Raw genomic sequence first — 13895 nt, 5'->3', positions numbered from 1 at the left:
TATTCAAGACAAAAAGAAGGAGAAGCAGGGCCTTCCACATCTGATCCTTTTCTCATAAACATAAAACCTTTTCTAGAAATTTAGATCAGACTTGTGTTCATCTACTAGCCATAAATGTACAACATGATCACCCCTTGTTCCCAGGAAAGTGGGAAAATGAAGTTGTAAGCCTTTCCAGTCTCACTAATGGAAGGTGGGAAAGGAAAATGGGGATTGGGAATTACCATGGATCAGACAACCAACAGTTTTGCCATTAGTTATAATTAGAGCAGAGGTCATTTTATATTTGAATCTTTTCTGTAATGTCTTCATAAAGCTCACTTTATTATTATTTTTGTTTGTTTTCGAGACGAGTCTCGCTCGGTTGCCCAGGCTGGAGTGCAGTGACACAGTCTCGGCTCATGCAACCTCCACCTCCCGGGTTCAAGTGATTCTCCCACCTCAGGCTCCTGAGTAGCTGGGACTACAGACATGCACCACCACACCCAGCTAATTTTTTTGTTTTTAGTAAAGACAGGGTTTCACCATGTTGGTCAGGCTGGTCTCAAACTCCTGACCTCAAATGATCCACCCACCTTTGCCTCCCAAAGTGTTGGAATTACAAGCATGAGCCACTGTGCCCGGCACATAAAGCTCACTATAAAACTGCAGTCCTAAGTACTTAGAAATTTCCTCATTGTTGGATATCTAGTTTTATTTTCAGTGCTAACCTAATATAAAAAAATGCTGCACAGATATCTTCATGTATGCAACGTTTTTTTCCCAAACTGTTTTCCTTTGATCAAAAGTTCCCAAAAGTAGGCAAGCCATAAGAGTCTATCAGTTAATACTGCATTTGAAAACTTGGCTAAACTGAGGTTTCTAAAATTGTTTTTGTTTCTCATATAATTCTGGTGTGAGAAGTTCAGGATGGTGCAGCAGCTTTACAATGTCTTAAATATTCTGGGCTCCATCCAGATTTCTCTTTCATCATTTGAGTATGCAGTTTTCATCTTTTTGTTTATGAAGTATGGTTTCTTTATCTCTTGCCTCACATCTACACTCCAGGGAGGGAAATGGCACCACCCCTTCTTGTTGTTTATATCTGGGAGCAGAGCATTTTAAGAAACCTTCAACTTGATATCTCATTGGCCAGAATTATGACATATGACCAGCCCTAACTGTAAAGAATGCTGGAAGATGTACCTGGACACATTGCTACTCCTAACAAAAGTGGGGTTCTATTTTAAAAGGGGAGAGTGGATATTGGGTAGGCAGCCAGCAGTCTACTATAAAGGGTTTAGATTACCAACCTGTACCACAGCTAGCTGTGTTATAGCCTCACATTTTTTGCTGATATGATGCTTGGGGTGGGGGTTTGGGGAGTGGGTTGGGGATTGCTTTAATAGAAGTAAAGTGTCAATTGTTTTACATTTCTCTCATAACGTGGCTGGGCATACACTTAGGCATTCTACTCATAGAGAATAAAATTACTGAGAACTAGGTAACATTAAGAAGAAGGTGGCTGGGTGTGGTGGCTCACACCTGTAATCCCAGCACTTTGGGAGGCCAAAGTGGGTGGATCACGATGTCAGGAGTTCAAGACCAGCCTGGCCAACATGGTGAAACCCTGTCTCTACTACAAATACAAAAATTAGCTGGGCATGGTGGTGTGTGCCTGTAATCCCAGTTATTCACGAGGCTGAGGCAGGAGAATTGCTTGAACCTGGGAGGTGGAGGTTGCAGTGAGCCAAGATTGTGCCACTGCACTCCAGCCTGGGTGACAGAGCAAGACTCCATCTCAGAAAACAAAACAAGACAAAAGGCAATTTTGCATGTGCAATAGACAAGAGATGTAAAAAATTTCGGCCAAAGTGGTGGCTCATGCCTGTAATCCCAGCGCTTTGGGAGGCCGGGGCAGATGGATCACCTGAGGTCACAAGTTCGAGACTAGCTTGGACATTTCACAACATGGTGAAACCCCATCTCTACTAAAAATACAAAAAAATTAGCCAGGCATGATGGCAGACACGTGTAATCCCAGCTACTCAGAAGACTGAGGCAGAATCACTTGAACCCGGGAGGCAGAGGTGGCGGTGAACCAAGATCACGCCACTGCACTCTAGCCTGGGCAACAGAGCAAGACTCCCATCTCCAAAAAAAAAAAAAAAAAAAAAAAAAAAATTAATGCAGTTACACCTCTACTAGCAAGCTAGAGAATCTCTAATAGTTAACCAAGAAACCATTTTTATAATGACTTACCTTGGCATAAAGCCATTTTTCAGGACGGTAGAGACAAATAGAAATAAACATTTCATTGTATTTATTTACTTATTTTTGATATAGAGTCTTGCTCTGTTGTCCAGACTGGAGTGCAATGGTGTGATCTCAGCTCACTGCAACCTCCGCCTCCCGAGTGGCTGGGATTACAGGTGCCCATCACCATGCCGGGCTAAGTTTCGTATTTTTAGTAGAGACGGGCTTTTGCCATGTTCTTCAGTCTGGTCTTGAACTTCTTATCTCAGGTGATCCACCCACCTCACCCTCCTAAAGTGCTGGAATTATAAGCGTGAGCCACTGTGCCTGGCCAGAAATAAACATTTTAAACCAGAGAAGCAGATATTTTAAACCAAAAGGTCTTTACCAGCTGCACCTGTTGACTTCCTGTAGCTTCAGGGCTATCCCCCTACCCCCACCCAGCTCCCAGCCTAGGGCACTGTATTAGTCCGTTTTCATACTGCTGATAAAGAAATACCTGAGACTGGGCAATTTACAAAAGAAAGAGGTTTAACTGGACTTACAGTTCCACGTGACTGGGGAAGGTCTTAACAATCATGATGGCGGGCAAAAGGCACTTCCTACATGGCAGCAGCAAGAGAGAATGAGGAAGGGCTGGGCAGGGTAGCTCATGCCCGTAATCCCAGGTGTGAGCCTGGGATTTGGGAGGCCAAGGCCGGTGGATCACCTGAGGTCAGGAGTTCGAGACCAGCATGACCAACATAGTGAAGCCTCTACAAAATGTACAAAAAAATTAGCCAGGCATAGTGGTGCATGCCTGTAATTCCAGCTACTCGGGAGGCTGAGGCAGGAGAATTGCTTGAACCTGGGAGGCGGAGGTTGCGGTGAGCCAAGATCGGGCCATTACACTCCAGCCTGGGTGACGAGCAAAAATCTGTCTCAAAAAAAAAAAAAAAAAAGAATGAGGAAGAAGCAAAAGCAGAAACCCCTGATAAACCCATCAGATCTCATGAGACTTACTCACTATCATGAGAATAGCATGGGAAAGACCAGCCTCCATGGTTCAATTACCTCCCCCTGGGTCCCTCCCACAACACGTGGTAATAATGGGAAATACAGTTCAGGTTAAGATTTGGGTGAGAACACAGCTAAACCATATCATTCCATTCCCCTGGCCCCTCCAAATGTCATGTCATCACATTTCAAAACCAATCATGCCTTCCCAACAGTCCCCCAAAGTCTTAACTCATTTCAGCATTAACCCAAAAGTCCACACTCCAAAGTCTCATCTGAGACAAGGCAAGTCCTTTCCCCCATGAGCCTGTAAAATCAAAAGCAAATTAGTTACTTCTTAGATACAATGCGGGTAACAGGCATTGGGTAAATACAGCCATTCCAAATGGGAGAAATTGTCCAAAACAAAGGGGCTGTGGGCCCCATGCAAGTCCAAAATCCAGTGGGGCAGTCAAATGTTAAAATGATCCCCTTTCACTCCATGTCTCGCATCCACGTCACGCTGATGCAAGAGGTGGGTTTCCATGGTCTTGGGCAGCTCTACCCCTGTGGCTTCGCAGGGTACAGTACAGCCTCCCTCCTGGCTGCTTTCACAGGCTGGTGTTGAGTGTCTGTGGCTTTTCCAGGTGCATGGTGCAATGGCAGGTGAATCTACCATTCTGGGGTCTGGAGGATGGTCATCCTCTTCTTAAAGCTCCACTAGATGATACCCCAGTAGGGACTCTGTGAGGGCTCCAACCCCACATTTCCCTTCCATACTACCCTAGCAGAGGTTCTCCATGAGGGCCCTACACCTGCAGCAAACTTGCCTGGGTATCTAGACATTTCCATACATCTTCTGAAATCTAGGTGGAGGTTCCCAAACCTCAATTCTTGACTTCTGTGCACCTACAGGCTCAACACCACATGGAAGGTGCCAAGGCTTGGGGCTTCCACCTCTAAAGCCACAGCCTGACCTGTACATTGGCCCCTTTCAACCATGGCTGGAGCAGCTTGCACAAAAGGACCAAGCCCCTAGGCTGCACATAGCATGCGGACCCTAGGCCTGGCCCACAAAACCACTGTTTCCTCCTGGGCCTCCGGGCCTGTGATGGGAGGGGCTGCTATAAAGGTCTCAGACATGGCCTGGAGACATTTTCCCCATGGTCTTGAGGATTATCATCAGGCTCCTTGCTACTTATGCAAATTTCTGCAGCTGGCTTGAACTTCTCCCCAGAAAATGGGTTTTTCTTTTCTATCATAGTCAGGCTGCAAATTTTCTGAACGTCAATGCTCTGTTCCCCTTTTAAAACTGAATGACTTTAGCAGCACCCAAGTCACCTTTTGAATGCTTTGCTGCTTAGAAATTTCTTCAGCTGGCTGGGCATGGTGGCTCACGCCTGTAATCCCAGCATTTTGGGAGGCCGAGGCAGGCAGATCAAGAGGTCAGGAGATCGAGACCTTCCTGGCTAACACAGTGAAACCCCGTCTCTACTAAAAAAATACAAAAAAGTTAGCTGGACATGGTGGTGCGTGCCTGTAGTCCCAGCTACTCAGTAGGCTGCGGCAGGAGAATGGCATGAACCCGGGAGGCAGAGCTTGCAGTGAGCCGAGATCACGCCACTGCACTCCAGCCTGGGCAATAGAGTGTAGAGCGAGACTCCGTCTAAAAAAAAAAAAAAAAAAGAAAAAGAAAAAAAGAAATTTCTTCAGCCAGGCCGGGTGCAGTTACTCACGCCTGTAATCCCAGCACTTTGGGAGGCCAAGGCGAGTGGATCACTTGAGGTCAGGAGTTCAAGACCAGTCTGGCCCACATGGTGAAACCCCGTCTCTACTAAAAAAAATACAAAAATTAACCAGGCATGGTGGCGTGTGCCTGTAATCCCAGCTACTCCGGAGGCTGAGTCAGGAGAATTGCTTGAACCTGGGAGGTGGAGGCTGCAGTGAGCCAAGATCGTGCCACTGCACTCCAGCCTGGGCAACAGAGCAAGACTGTCGAGAAAAAAAAAAGAAGTTTCTTCAGCCAGATACCCTAAATCCTCTCTCACAAGTTCAAAGTTCCACAAATCTCTAACGCAGGGGCAAAATGCCACCAGTTTCTTTGCTAAAACACAAAAGTCACCTTTGCTCCAGTTCCCAAGGGGTTCCTCATCTCCATCTGAGACCACCTCAACCTGGATTTTATTGTCCATATCGCTATCAGCATTTTGGGCAAAGCCATTCAACAAGTCTCTAGGAAGTTCCAAACTTTCCCACATTTTCCTGTCTTCTTCTGAGCCCTTCAAACTGTTCCAATCTCTGCTTGTTACCCAGTTCCAAAGTCGATTCCACATTTTCAGGTATCTTTTCAGCAACACCCCACTCTACTGGTACCAATTTACTGCATTAGTCCGTTTTCACACTGCTAGTAAAGACAAACCCAAGACTGGGCAATTTACGAAAGGAAGAGGTTTAATTTGACTTACAGCTCCACATGGCTGGGGAAGGTCTCACAATCATGGCAGAGGGCAAAAGGCACTTCTTAACATGACAACAGGAAGAGAGAATGAGGAAGAAGCAAAAGTGGAAACCCCTCATAAACCCATCAGATCTCGTGAGACTTATTCACTATCACAAGAATAGCATGGGAAAGACCAGCCTCCATGATTCAATTACCTCCCCCTGGGTCCCTCCCACAACATGTGGGAATTCTCGGAGATATAATTCAAGTTGAGATTTGGGTGGGGACACAGCCAAACCATATCAGGCACCCTGTGGAATCCCAGGACTCCAAAAAAGTTTAAAAATCACTGGTTGTTTTATCATGTTTTCCCACTCCAGATAAAAAAATCTGTATTGGGGGAAAGATTATTTTAAAATCCCAAATAGGCCAGGCACAGTGGCTCACGCCTGTAATCCCAGCACTTTGGAGGGCAAGATGGGTGGATCACCTGAAGTCAGGAGTTCAAGACCAGCCTAGCCAACATAGTGAAACCCCATCTCTACTAGAAGTACAAAAAATTAGCCAGGCGTGGTGGCAGGCACCTGTAATCCCAGCTACTCAGAAGGCTGAGGCCGGAGAATCACTTGAATCCGGGAGGCAGAGGTTGCAGTGAGCCAAGGTCGTGCTATTGCACTCCAGCCTGGGCAATAAGAGTGAAACTCTCTCTCAAAAAAATAAAACTAAAATAAAAATCCCAAATAATATAGAAACTTAATGTCAAAAATTCCAGAGAATTGGCCAGGCATGGTAGTTCACGCCTGTAATCCCTACACTTTGGGAGGCTGAGGCGGGCGGATCACCTGAGGTTGGGAGTTCGAGACCAGCCTGACCAACATGAAGAAACCCCGTCTCTACTAAAAATATAAAATTAGCAGGGCATGATGGTGCATGCCTGTAATCCCAGCTACTCAGGAGACTGAGACAGGATAATTGCTTGAACCCGGGAGGCGGAGTTTGTGGTGAGCCAAGATCGCGCCATTGCACTCCAGCCTGGGCAACAAGAGTCAAACTCCGTATCAAAAAGAAAAAAAAATTTCAAGAGAACTACTGTATAATTTACTTTTAACTTTCAGTCTTTTTGATACTATGTATATATTCATTATATATACTTAAATATTACATGTGCAGTATCCTGTAGCAAAACTTTTTCTCTTAATGTACCAGTTAACATCTTTCCATGTAAATCTATTTCATCCTTTTTAACAGCTGCACAGAATTTCCTTGTATGTTAGCATCATAATTTTTTTTTTTTTTTTTTGAGACGGAGTTTCGCTCTTGTTGCCCAGGCTGGAGTGCAATGGCGCAATCTCGGCTCATCACAACCTCCCCCTCCCAGGTTCAAGCGATTCTCCTGCTTCAGCCCTCTAAGTAGCTGGGATTACAGGCATGTGCCACCACGCCCGGCTAATTTTGTATTTTTAGTAGAGACGGGGTTTCTCCATGTTGGTCACGCTGGTCTTGAACTCCCGACCTAGGTGATCCACCCACCTCGGCCTCCCAAAGTGCTGGGATTACAGGCATGAACCACCGTGCCTGGCCGTTAGCATCATAATTTTTTTTTTTTTTTTGAGATGGAGTATCCCTCTGTCACCCAGGCTGGAGTGCACTGGCATGATCTCGGCTCACTGCAACCTCCACCTCCCGGGTTCAAGCAACTTTCCTGCCTCGGCCTCCCGAGTAGCTGGGACTACAGGTGTGTGCCACCACCCCTGGCTAATTTTTGTATTTTTAGCAGAGACGGGGTTTCACCATATTGGTCAGGCTGGTCTCGAACTCCTGACCTCATGATCCACCCACCTCGGCCTCCCAAAGTGCTAGGATTACAGGTGTGAGCCACTGCGCCTGGCTGTTAGCATCATAATCTAATGAAGTACTATCAATGGACACTTAACCAAATAGTGAAAATCCTTATATATACAAGTTCTCATACTCATTTAATTACTTACGTTAACTTTGTAGAAGTGGAATTGCTGAGTTAAATTATATGTTTTAAAGTTATACGTGCATTTTAAAAACGCAAATATTTGGCTGGGAGCGGTGGCTCACACCTGTATCCCAGCTCTTTGGGAGGCTGAGGCAGGTGGATCACTTGAGCCCAGGAGTTCGAGACTGGCCTGGGCAACATAGGGAGATCCATCTCTATTATTACAAAAAAAATTGCAAATATTCGTTTATGTGGTATGCACTGTAAATAATTTTCCTTATTTTTTAAAATTGTGCTTTCTGCAATGCAAACTTTTTGTTATGTCATTTATGTTACTGTGGTTAAAAAACATGAAATGTGGCCCTCAGCCAAATTTCTTAAGCCCTCATATAAACTCTATACCCTGACCCCGTCATTGTGTACATTCACAGGTTGAACATACCCAGGGAGAAAGAAAATCCCTTATCTTGCCAGTCCCAGGCTGGAGTGCAAGGGCACTATCACAGTTCACTGGAGCTTCAACCTCCCATGCTCATGAAGTCCTTCAGGCTCAAAAAACCATCTTGCCTCAGCCTCCCAAGAAGCTGGGAGTACACACTTGGCTAACTTTTATTTATTTTAAGAGATGAGCTCTTGCCACATTTCCCAGACTGGTCTCCTGAGCTCAATCCCATCTTGGCCTCCTAAAGTGCTTGGCTAACAAGTGTGAATCACTGCACCCAGCCTGCTTGGCCTGCTCTGCCCTCTTGTGTACTTGATTGATTGATTGAGACAGTCTCACTCTTGTCGCCCAGGCTGGAGTGCAGTGGTGAGATCTTGGCTCACTGCAACCCCCACCTCCCGGGTCCAACTGATTTTCCTGCCTCAGCCTCCCAAGTAGCTAGGATTACAGGCACCAGCCACCACACCTGGCTAATTTTTGTATTTTTAGTAGAGACAGGGTTTCATCATATTGGCCAGGCTGGTCTCAAACTCCTGACCGCAGGTGATCTGCCCACCTCAGCCTCCCAAAGTGCTGGGATTACAGGTGCAAGCCACCACCCCACCATATACTTTAAATCATCTCTAGGTTGGGTGCGGTGGCTCACGCCTGTAATCCCAGCACTTTGGGAGGCTGAGGCAGGTGGATCATCTGAGGTCGGCAGTTTGAGACCAGCCTGACCAACATGGAGAAACCCTGTCTCTACTAAAAATACAAAAAAATTAGCCGGGTGTGGTGACGCATGCCTGTAATCCCAGCTACTTGGGAGTCTGAGGCAGGAGAATCACTTGAACCCAGGAGGCGGAGGTTGTGGTGAGCTGAGATTGCACAATTGCACTCCAGCCTGGCCAACAAGAGCAAAACTCTGCCTTAAAAAAAAAAAAAAAACAAAAAAACTCTAGATTACTTATACCCACCACGTGATCAATACAGAGAAGAAAAAAATTACTTATACCAAGCACACTGTAAATGCTACGTAAATCATTGTTATACTGTAGTTTTAAAATGTGTTTTATATTGTCTTTGGTTTTCTTTTTGTTTTTTGGACATGGAGTCTTACTCTGTCACCCAGGCTGGAGTGCAGTGACATGATCTTGGCTCACTGCAACCTCCACCTCCACAGTTCAAGAGATTCTCCTGCCTCAGCCTCCTGGGTAGCTGGGACTACAGGCATGTGCCACCACACCCAACTAATTTTTGTATTTTTAGTAGAGACAGGGTTTTGCCATGTTGGCCAGGCTCATCTTGAACTCCCGATCTCAGGTGATCTGCCCACTTTGGCCTCCCAAAGTGTTGGGATTCCAGGCTGAGCCCGGCCTTGCCTTTGTTTTTTGTTTGTTTTTTTCAAATATTTCAAACCAAGATTGGTTGAATTCTTGGTTGAGCCGTCAAGATAGAAAGGGCCGAGTGTATACGGCTTGCAACATTTTCTTCCATCCCTAAGTTGAACTTTTCACTGTCCTTTCTGTGCATCTTTTTAGTTTGATGTAGTCCCACTTGTCTATTTCTGCTTTTGTTGCCTGCTTTTGGTGTCTTATCCAAGCATTGCCAAGACCAACATTACGAAGCTTTTCCCCTACGTTTTCTGCTAGGATTGTATAGTTTCAGATTTTACTTTTAAATCTTCAATCCATTTTAAGTTGATTTCTTTTTTTTTTTTGGAGACAGAGTCTCACTGTGTCACCCAGGCTGGAATGCAGTGGCTCCATGTTAACTCACTGCAACCTCTGACTCCCGGGTTCAAGTGATTCTCCTGCCTCAGCCTCCCAAGTAGCTGGGACTACAGGCGCCCGCCACCACACCCGGCTAATTTTTGTATTTTTTTTAGTAGAGACAGGGTTTCACTATTTGGCTAGGCTGGTCTTGAACTCCTGACCTCATGATCTGCCCCACCTCGGCCTCCCAAAGTGCTGGGATTACAGGCTTGAGCCACCACACCCGGCCTTAAGTTGATTTCTACGTACGGCATTAAGGCAACAATCCAATTTCATTCTTTTGTATGTGGATGTCCAGTTTTCCCAACACTATTTGTTGAAGTGATTTTACTACATTTCTTTGTTTTGTTTTACAATTTTCCTTTATGATTTCCTACATTTGTGTGTTGGAAAGGCCTTCTCCACCACAAAATCACAAAAGTATTATCATATTTTCTATAGTACTTTATTGTTTTACAAGTGAACCTTTAAGTTTCTCCCCACCTACTCCCGCAGAAAAAGGTGTTCAATTGTCCCATACTACTTTTTGAATAACCTAACTCTCCCTTTGTTCCTACTAAGAGAGGTTTCTTTTTGGCTACAAGTAACAATATACATATACCCAAAATGAATGGAACAATATAAAGAATATCTCACATAACAAAAAGTCCAAAGGTAAACCAGTTCCCGGATTGGTTAATTCAGAAGCACAATTCAGGTGCTTTCTATCTACATCCCGCTATCCTCAGTGTGATAGCTTTCATATCCATACTTGTCCTTTCATGGCCATCAGAAGGCTGTTGCAGATTAGCTTCAAACATCCATATCACATATCTTCACTGAGAAGGAGAAGAGGGATGCCAGCAAATTCCTATCTTGTATCAATTGTTAAGAGCAACAGAAAATTTCTTATTCAAAACCTTCAGGCTTCCTTTTTCTCATTAGCCGAGATTCCATCAAATGATCAAGTAAACCAATTACCATGATTGGCACAGAATCTAATCAACATTCACCCTCTCTAGGTTAGGGAAGCACCCTATTCTACAGCACAAGGTAGCCATACAGAGTTTTAGACCAAAAAAAAGAAAAAAAAAAAATGGGGCTTTGTCAGCAAGGAAGGGAGAACGAAATGGCTGATGGGTAGGCATATGAATGTCTAACAAACCAACTTATTTGAACCCACCTTTTTCACACACATAATTCCCACACCTGTTTTATTTTGAAGTTCTCTATTGTGTTCTATTTTGATCTACCTCTGTGTCATTAGCTATTCCTGGGTCATTATGACTTTTAATAAACTTTATATATGTATATTTGGTAGGAACTTTCCTAAATTTTTTCAAAATTAAAATTTTTTCCCCAAAACATGTGAGAATTAGGATTGCAGTCATGCATTGCTTAGCAAAGGGGATACATTCTGAGAAATGCATCATCATTAGGAGATTTTAAATTGTACAGTCACAGAGTGTACTTACACAAACCTAGATGGTATGATCTACTATACACCTAAGCTATGGCCTATTGCTCCTAGGCTACAAACCTGTACAGCATATTATTGTAGTGAATACTGTAGGACACTGTAACACAATGGTAAGTACTTGCATATCTAAACATAAAGAAGGTACAGTAAAAATACAGTATTGTAATCTTATGGAACCACAGCCATATATGAGGTCTGTCACTGACTGAAACATCATTATAGGGCACATAACTAGAATTTAATAAATCAAGTTAAACAAATTATCTTTGTAATACTGTACCCTTCCATGAAAGCAAAATGGTATGCTTCTAACTTGAGTTTTCTTTAATGTCCTAAAGTACATTTTTATAGTTTTTATTTTGTGTTTTTAATATAATGTTTGGTTTAGTCAATCTTCTTAATCTGCCATTTCTATGGCAGAGTACCCAGTGAAACATCTCGTTTGGTGTGGCAGTCACTCCCTGCTGCAGAGTTCCCTGTCACACAAATACATGCAAAAGGGTAATAAATAAATGGGAAACAAAGTATAGTTTTAGTAATCAACATGCAAGGTTCTAACAAAAGCTGGAGATAACTGCTTATGCCAGATAATTTAAGTAAGAGAAAGTAAGTAGAAGAGGTGATAAGAAAGATATATCAGATGAGCACTGACCCCAAACCACTAAGATGACACGATCCAAAGAATGTCAGAATAACTAATTCAATTATCCAACTCTGCTCAGCTGGAAGAGGAAAAAGGGAATAAAGATGTTAGGCCCTTTACCAGGACTTCCATGCATGGGGAGAGAAGTTGAAAGTCAAAACTGTAACAGGAATAAATACAAAAATTCTTTCCAAACATACCTAATATTCTTTGGCCCTAGAGTCACTGAATTTACATTTAAACTAATCTATATTTCATTTTGATTACATTAATGGAGCTCTGAAGGAATGAAACCTATTAAAGCGAAATTAAATTTATAAACAACTTAGGCAGTCATATATGTATTTATATATATACACATACAATGTATATATGAAATCCTTATACAGGTGTAAACATTCTTAATAAATTATAAGCAATAAAATAAAAAAATTAGAATGTTTGCTTTTTAAAATAAAACAAAGTCATACTTCATCAAAATTTGTTCATTCTTATCACAAATAATTCTGTTGGTACATAATTTTCTCTCCTGCTAATTCAACAAACCCTGAGCTTTGTTTCTCCATCTATGGCTAAATACATATCACTCTAATCAAATAAAAAGGTTGAAAATAAGGGCCCTACATCTTGGTGTCTGGTTATTTGAAATCAGGTTTTCATTTTGAATAGTTTTGGTTAAGTGTATGTCATGGCAGAATGTCCCTTTATCTCCTTTGATCTGTGTTAAATTGATAAAAATACATGCTTACTCCTGTACAAACATCGAACAATGTAATTAAATCATCACTACTTGAAATACTTTTACATGAATAATTTATATCTTTACACTGTTGAAGCCTTGCATTTCAGTATGTTCTACAGCTTCTGTATCATCACCTGAAATTTGCCTAAAAAAAAAAAATACAAATAATTCTTTGATTTTAGATACAAAGAAAACAAGTCTAAACATCAATTTTCTGTTCTACATAGGAAATAGTTTCAGTCAAGGAATCTGCTATGTCAAAAACTTTTTCTCATTCTTCATAATATTCAATAAAGTCAATTCTATTTTTTCTTTTTTTTTGAGATGGAGTCTTGCTCTGTCGCCCAGGCTGGAGTGCAGTGGCACGATCTTGGCTCACTACAACCTCTACCTCCTGGGTTCAAGTGATTCTCCTGCCTCAGCCTCCTGAGTAGCTGGGACTACAGGCGTCCGTCACCACGCCCAGCTAATTTTTGTATTTTTAGTAGAGACAGAGTTTCACCATATTGGCCAGGCTGGTCTCAAACTCCTGACCTCATGATACGCCCACCTCGGCCTCCCAAAGTGCTGAGCTTATAGGTGTGAGAAACCACTCCTGGCCAGTCAATTCTATTTTTATGGGATGATTATATGGTTTGTGAGTAAGCACTTTTGTTTTTCTTTATGAATCCTACATTTGGGTACAGTATTTCACGGCTAATGATCATTGTAAATTGAAAGGAAATACAATAAAGCTCAAGTCCATTTTTTTCTTGGTTGGTAACTCTGGTGAAAAGATCTTTAGGGAGACATTTAGTGATAAAAGAGTATTTGGTTTTACTTAGCTTGATATAATAGATATATCCCAAACAATTGTTTAAAAATAGCATTTTCAGGCTGGGCGCGGTGGCTCATGCCTGTAATCCCAACACTCTGGGAGGCTGAGGCAGACAGATCACAAGGTCAGCAGATTGAGATCATCCTGGCTAACACGGTGAAATCCCGTCTCTACTAAAAATACAAAAAATTAGCTGGGCGTGGTGGCAGGCAACTGTAGTCCCAGCTACTTGGGAGGCTGAGGCAGGAGAATGGCGTGAACCCGGGAGGCGGAGCTTGCAGTGAGCCGAGATCGCGCCACTGCACTCCAGCCTGGGCAACAGAGCAAGACTCCATTTCAAAAAAAAAAAAAAAAATAGCATTTTCAATGTTCTAGGGAAATTAAACACTGCAGGAGATATTCAGAAGAATATCTTTAAAAAA

General features: G+C 42.9%; 1 protein-coding gene across 9 annotated transcripts in view; it reads right to left on the bottom strand.

Moving 5' to 3' along the window:
* Positions 1–10241: 10241 nt before the first annotated feature.
* Positions 10242–13895, bottom strand: part of TRAPPC6B (trafficking protein particle complex subunit 6B) — a 28469-nt gene continuing 24815 nt past the window's right edge. For 5 of the 9 annotated variants that reach the window (XM_055291481.2, XM_055291476.2, XM_055291479.2 and 2 more), the window contains one exon: positions 10242–11993. In XM_055291481.2, the coding sequence (XP_055147456.1) occupies positions 11908–11993 (86 nt within the window). In that variant the 3' untranslated portion in view covers positions 10242–11907. Of the gene's footprint in view, positions 12802–13895 lie in introns of all 9 variants that reach the window. The other 4 variants (XM_055291478.2, XM_055291482.2, XM_063609295.1 and 1 more) reach the window with 1 other exon arrangement.

This window comes from Symphalangus syndactylus, chromosome 9 (genome assembly GCF_028878055.3).
Source record: "Symphalangus syndactylus isolate Jambi chromosome 9, NHGRI_mSymSyn1-v2.1_pri, whole genome shotgun sequence".
NCBI lineage: Eukaryota > Metazoa > Chordata > Mammalia > Primates > Hylobatidae > Symphalangus > Symphalangus syndactylus.
This window is presented reverse-complemented; position numbering and strand designations above follow the sequence as displayed.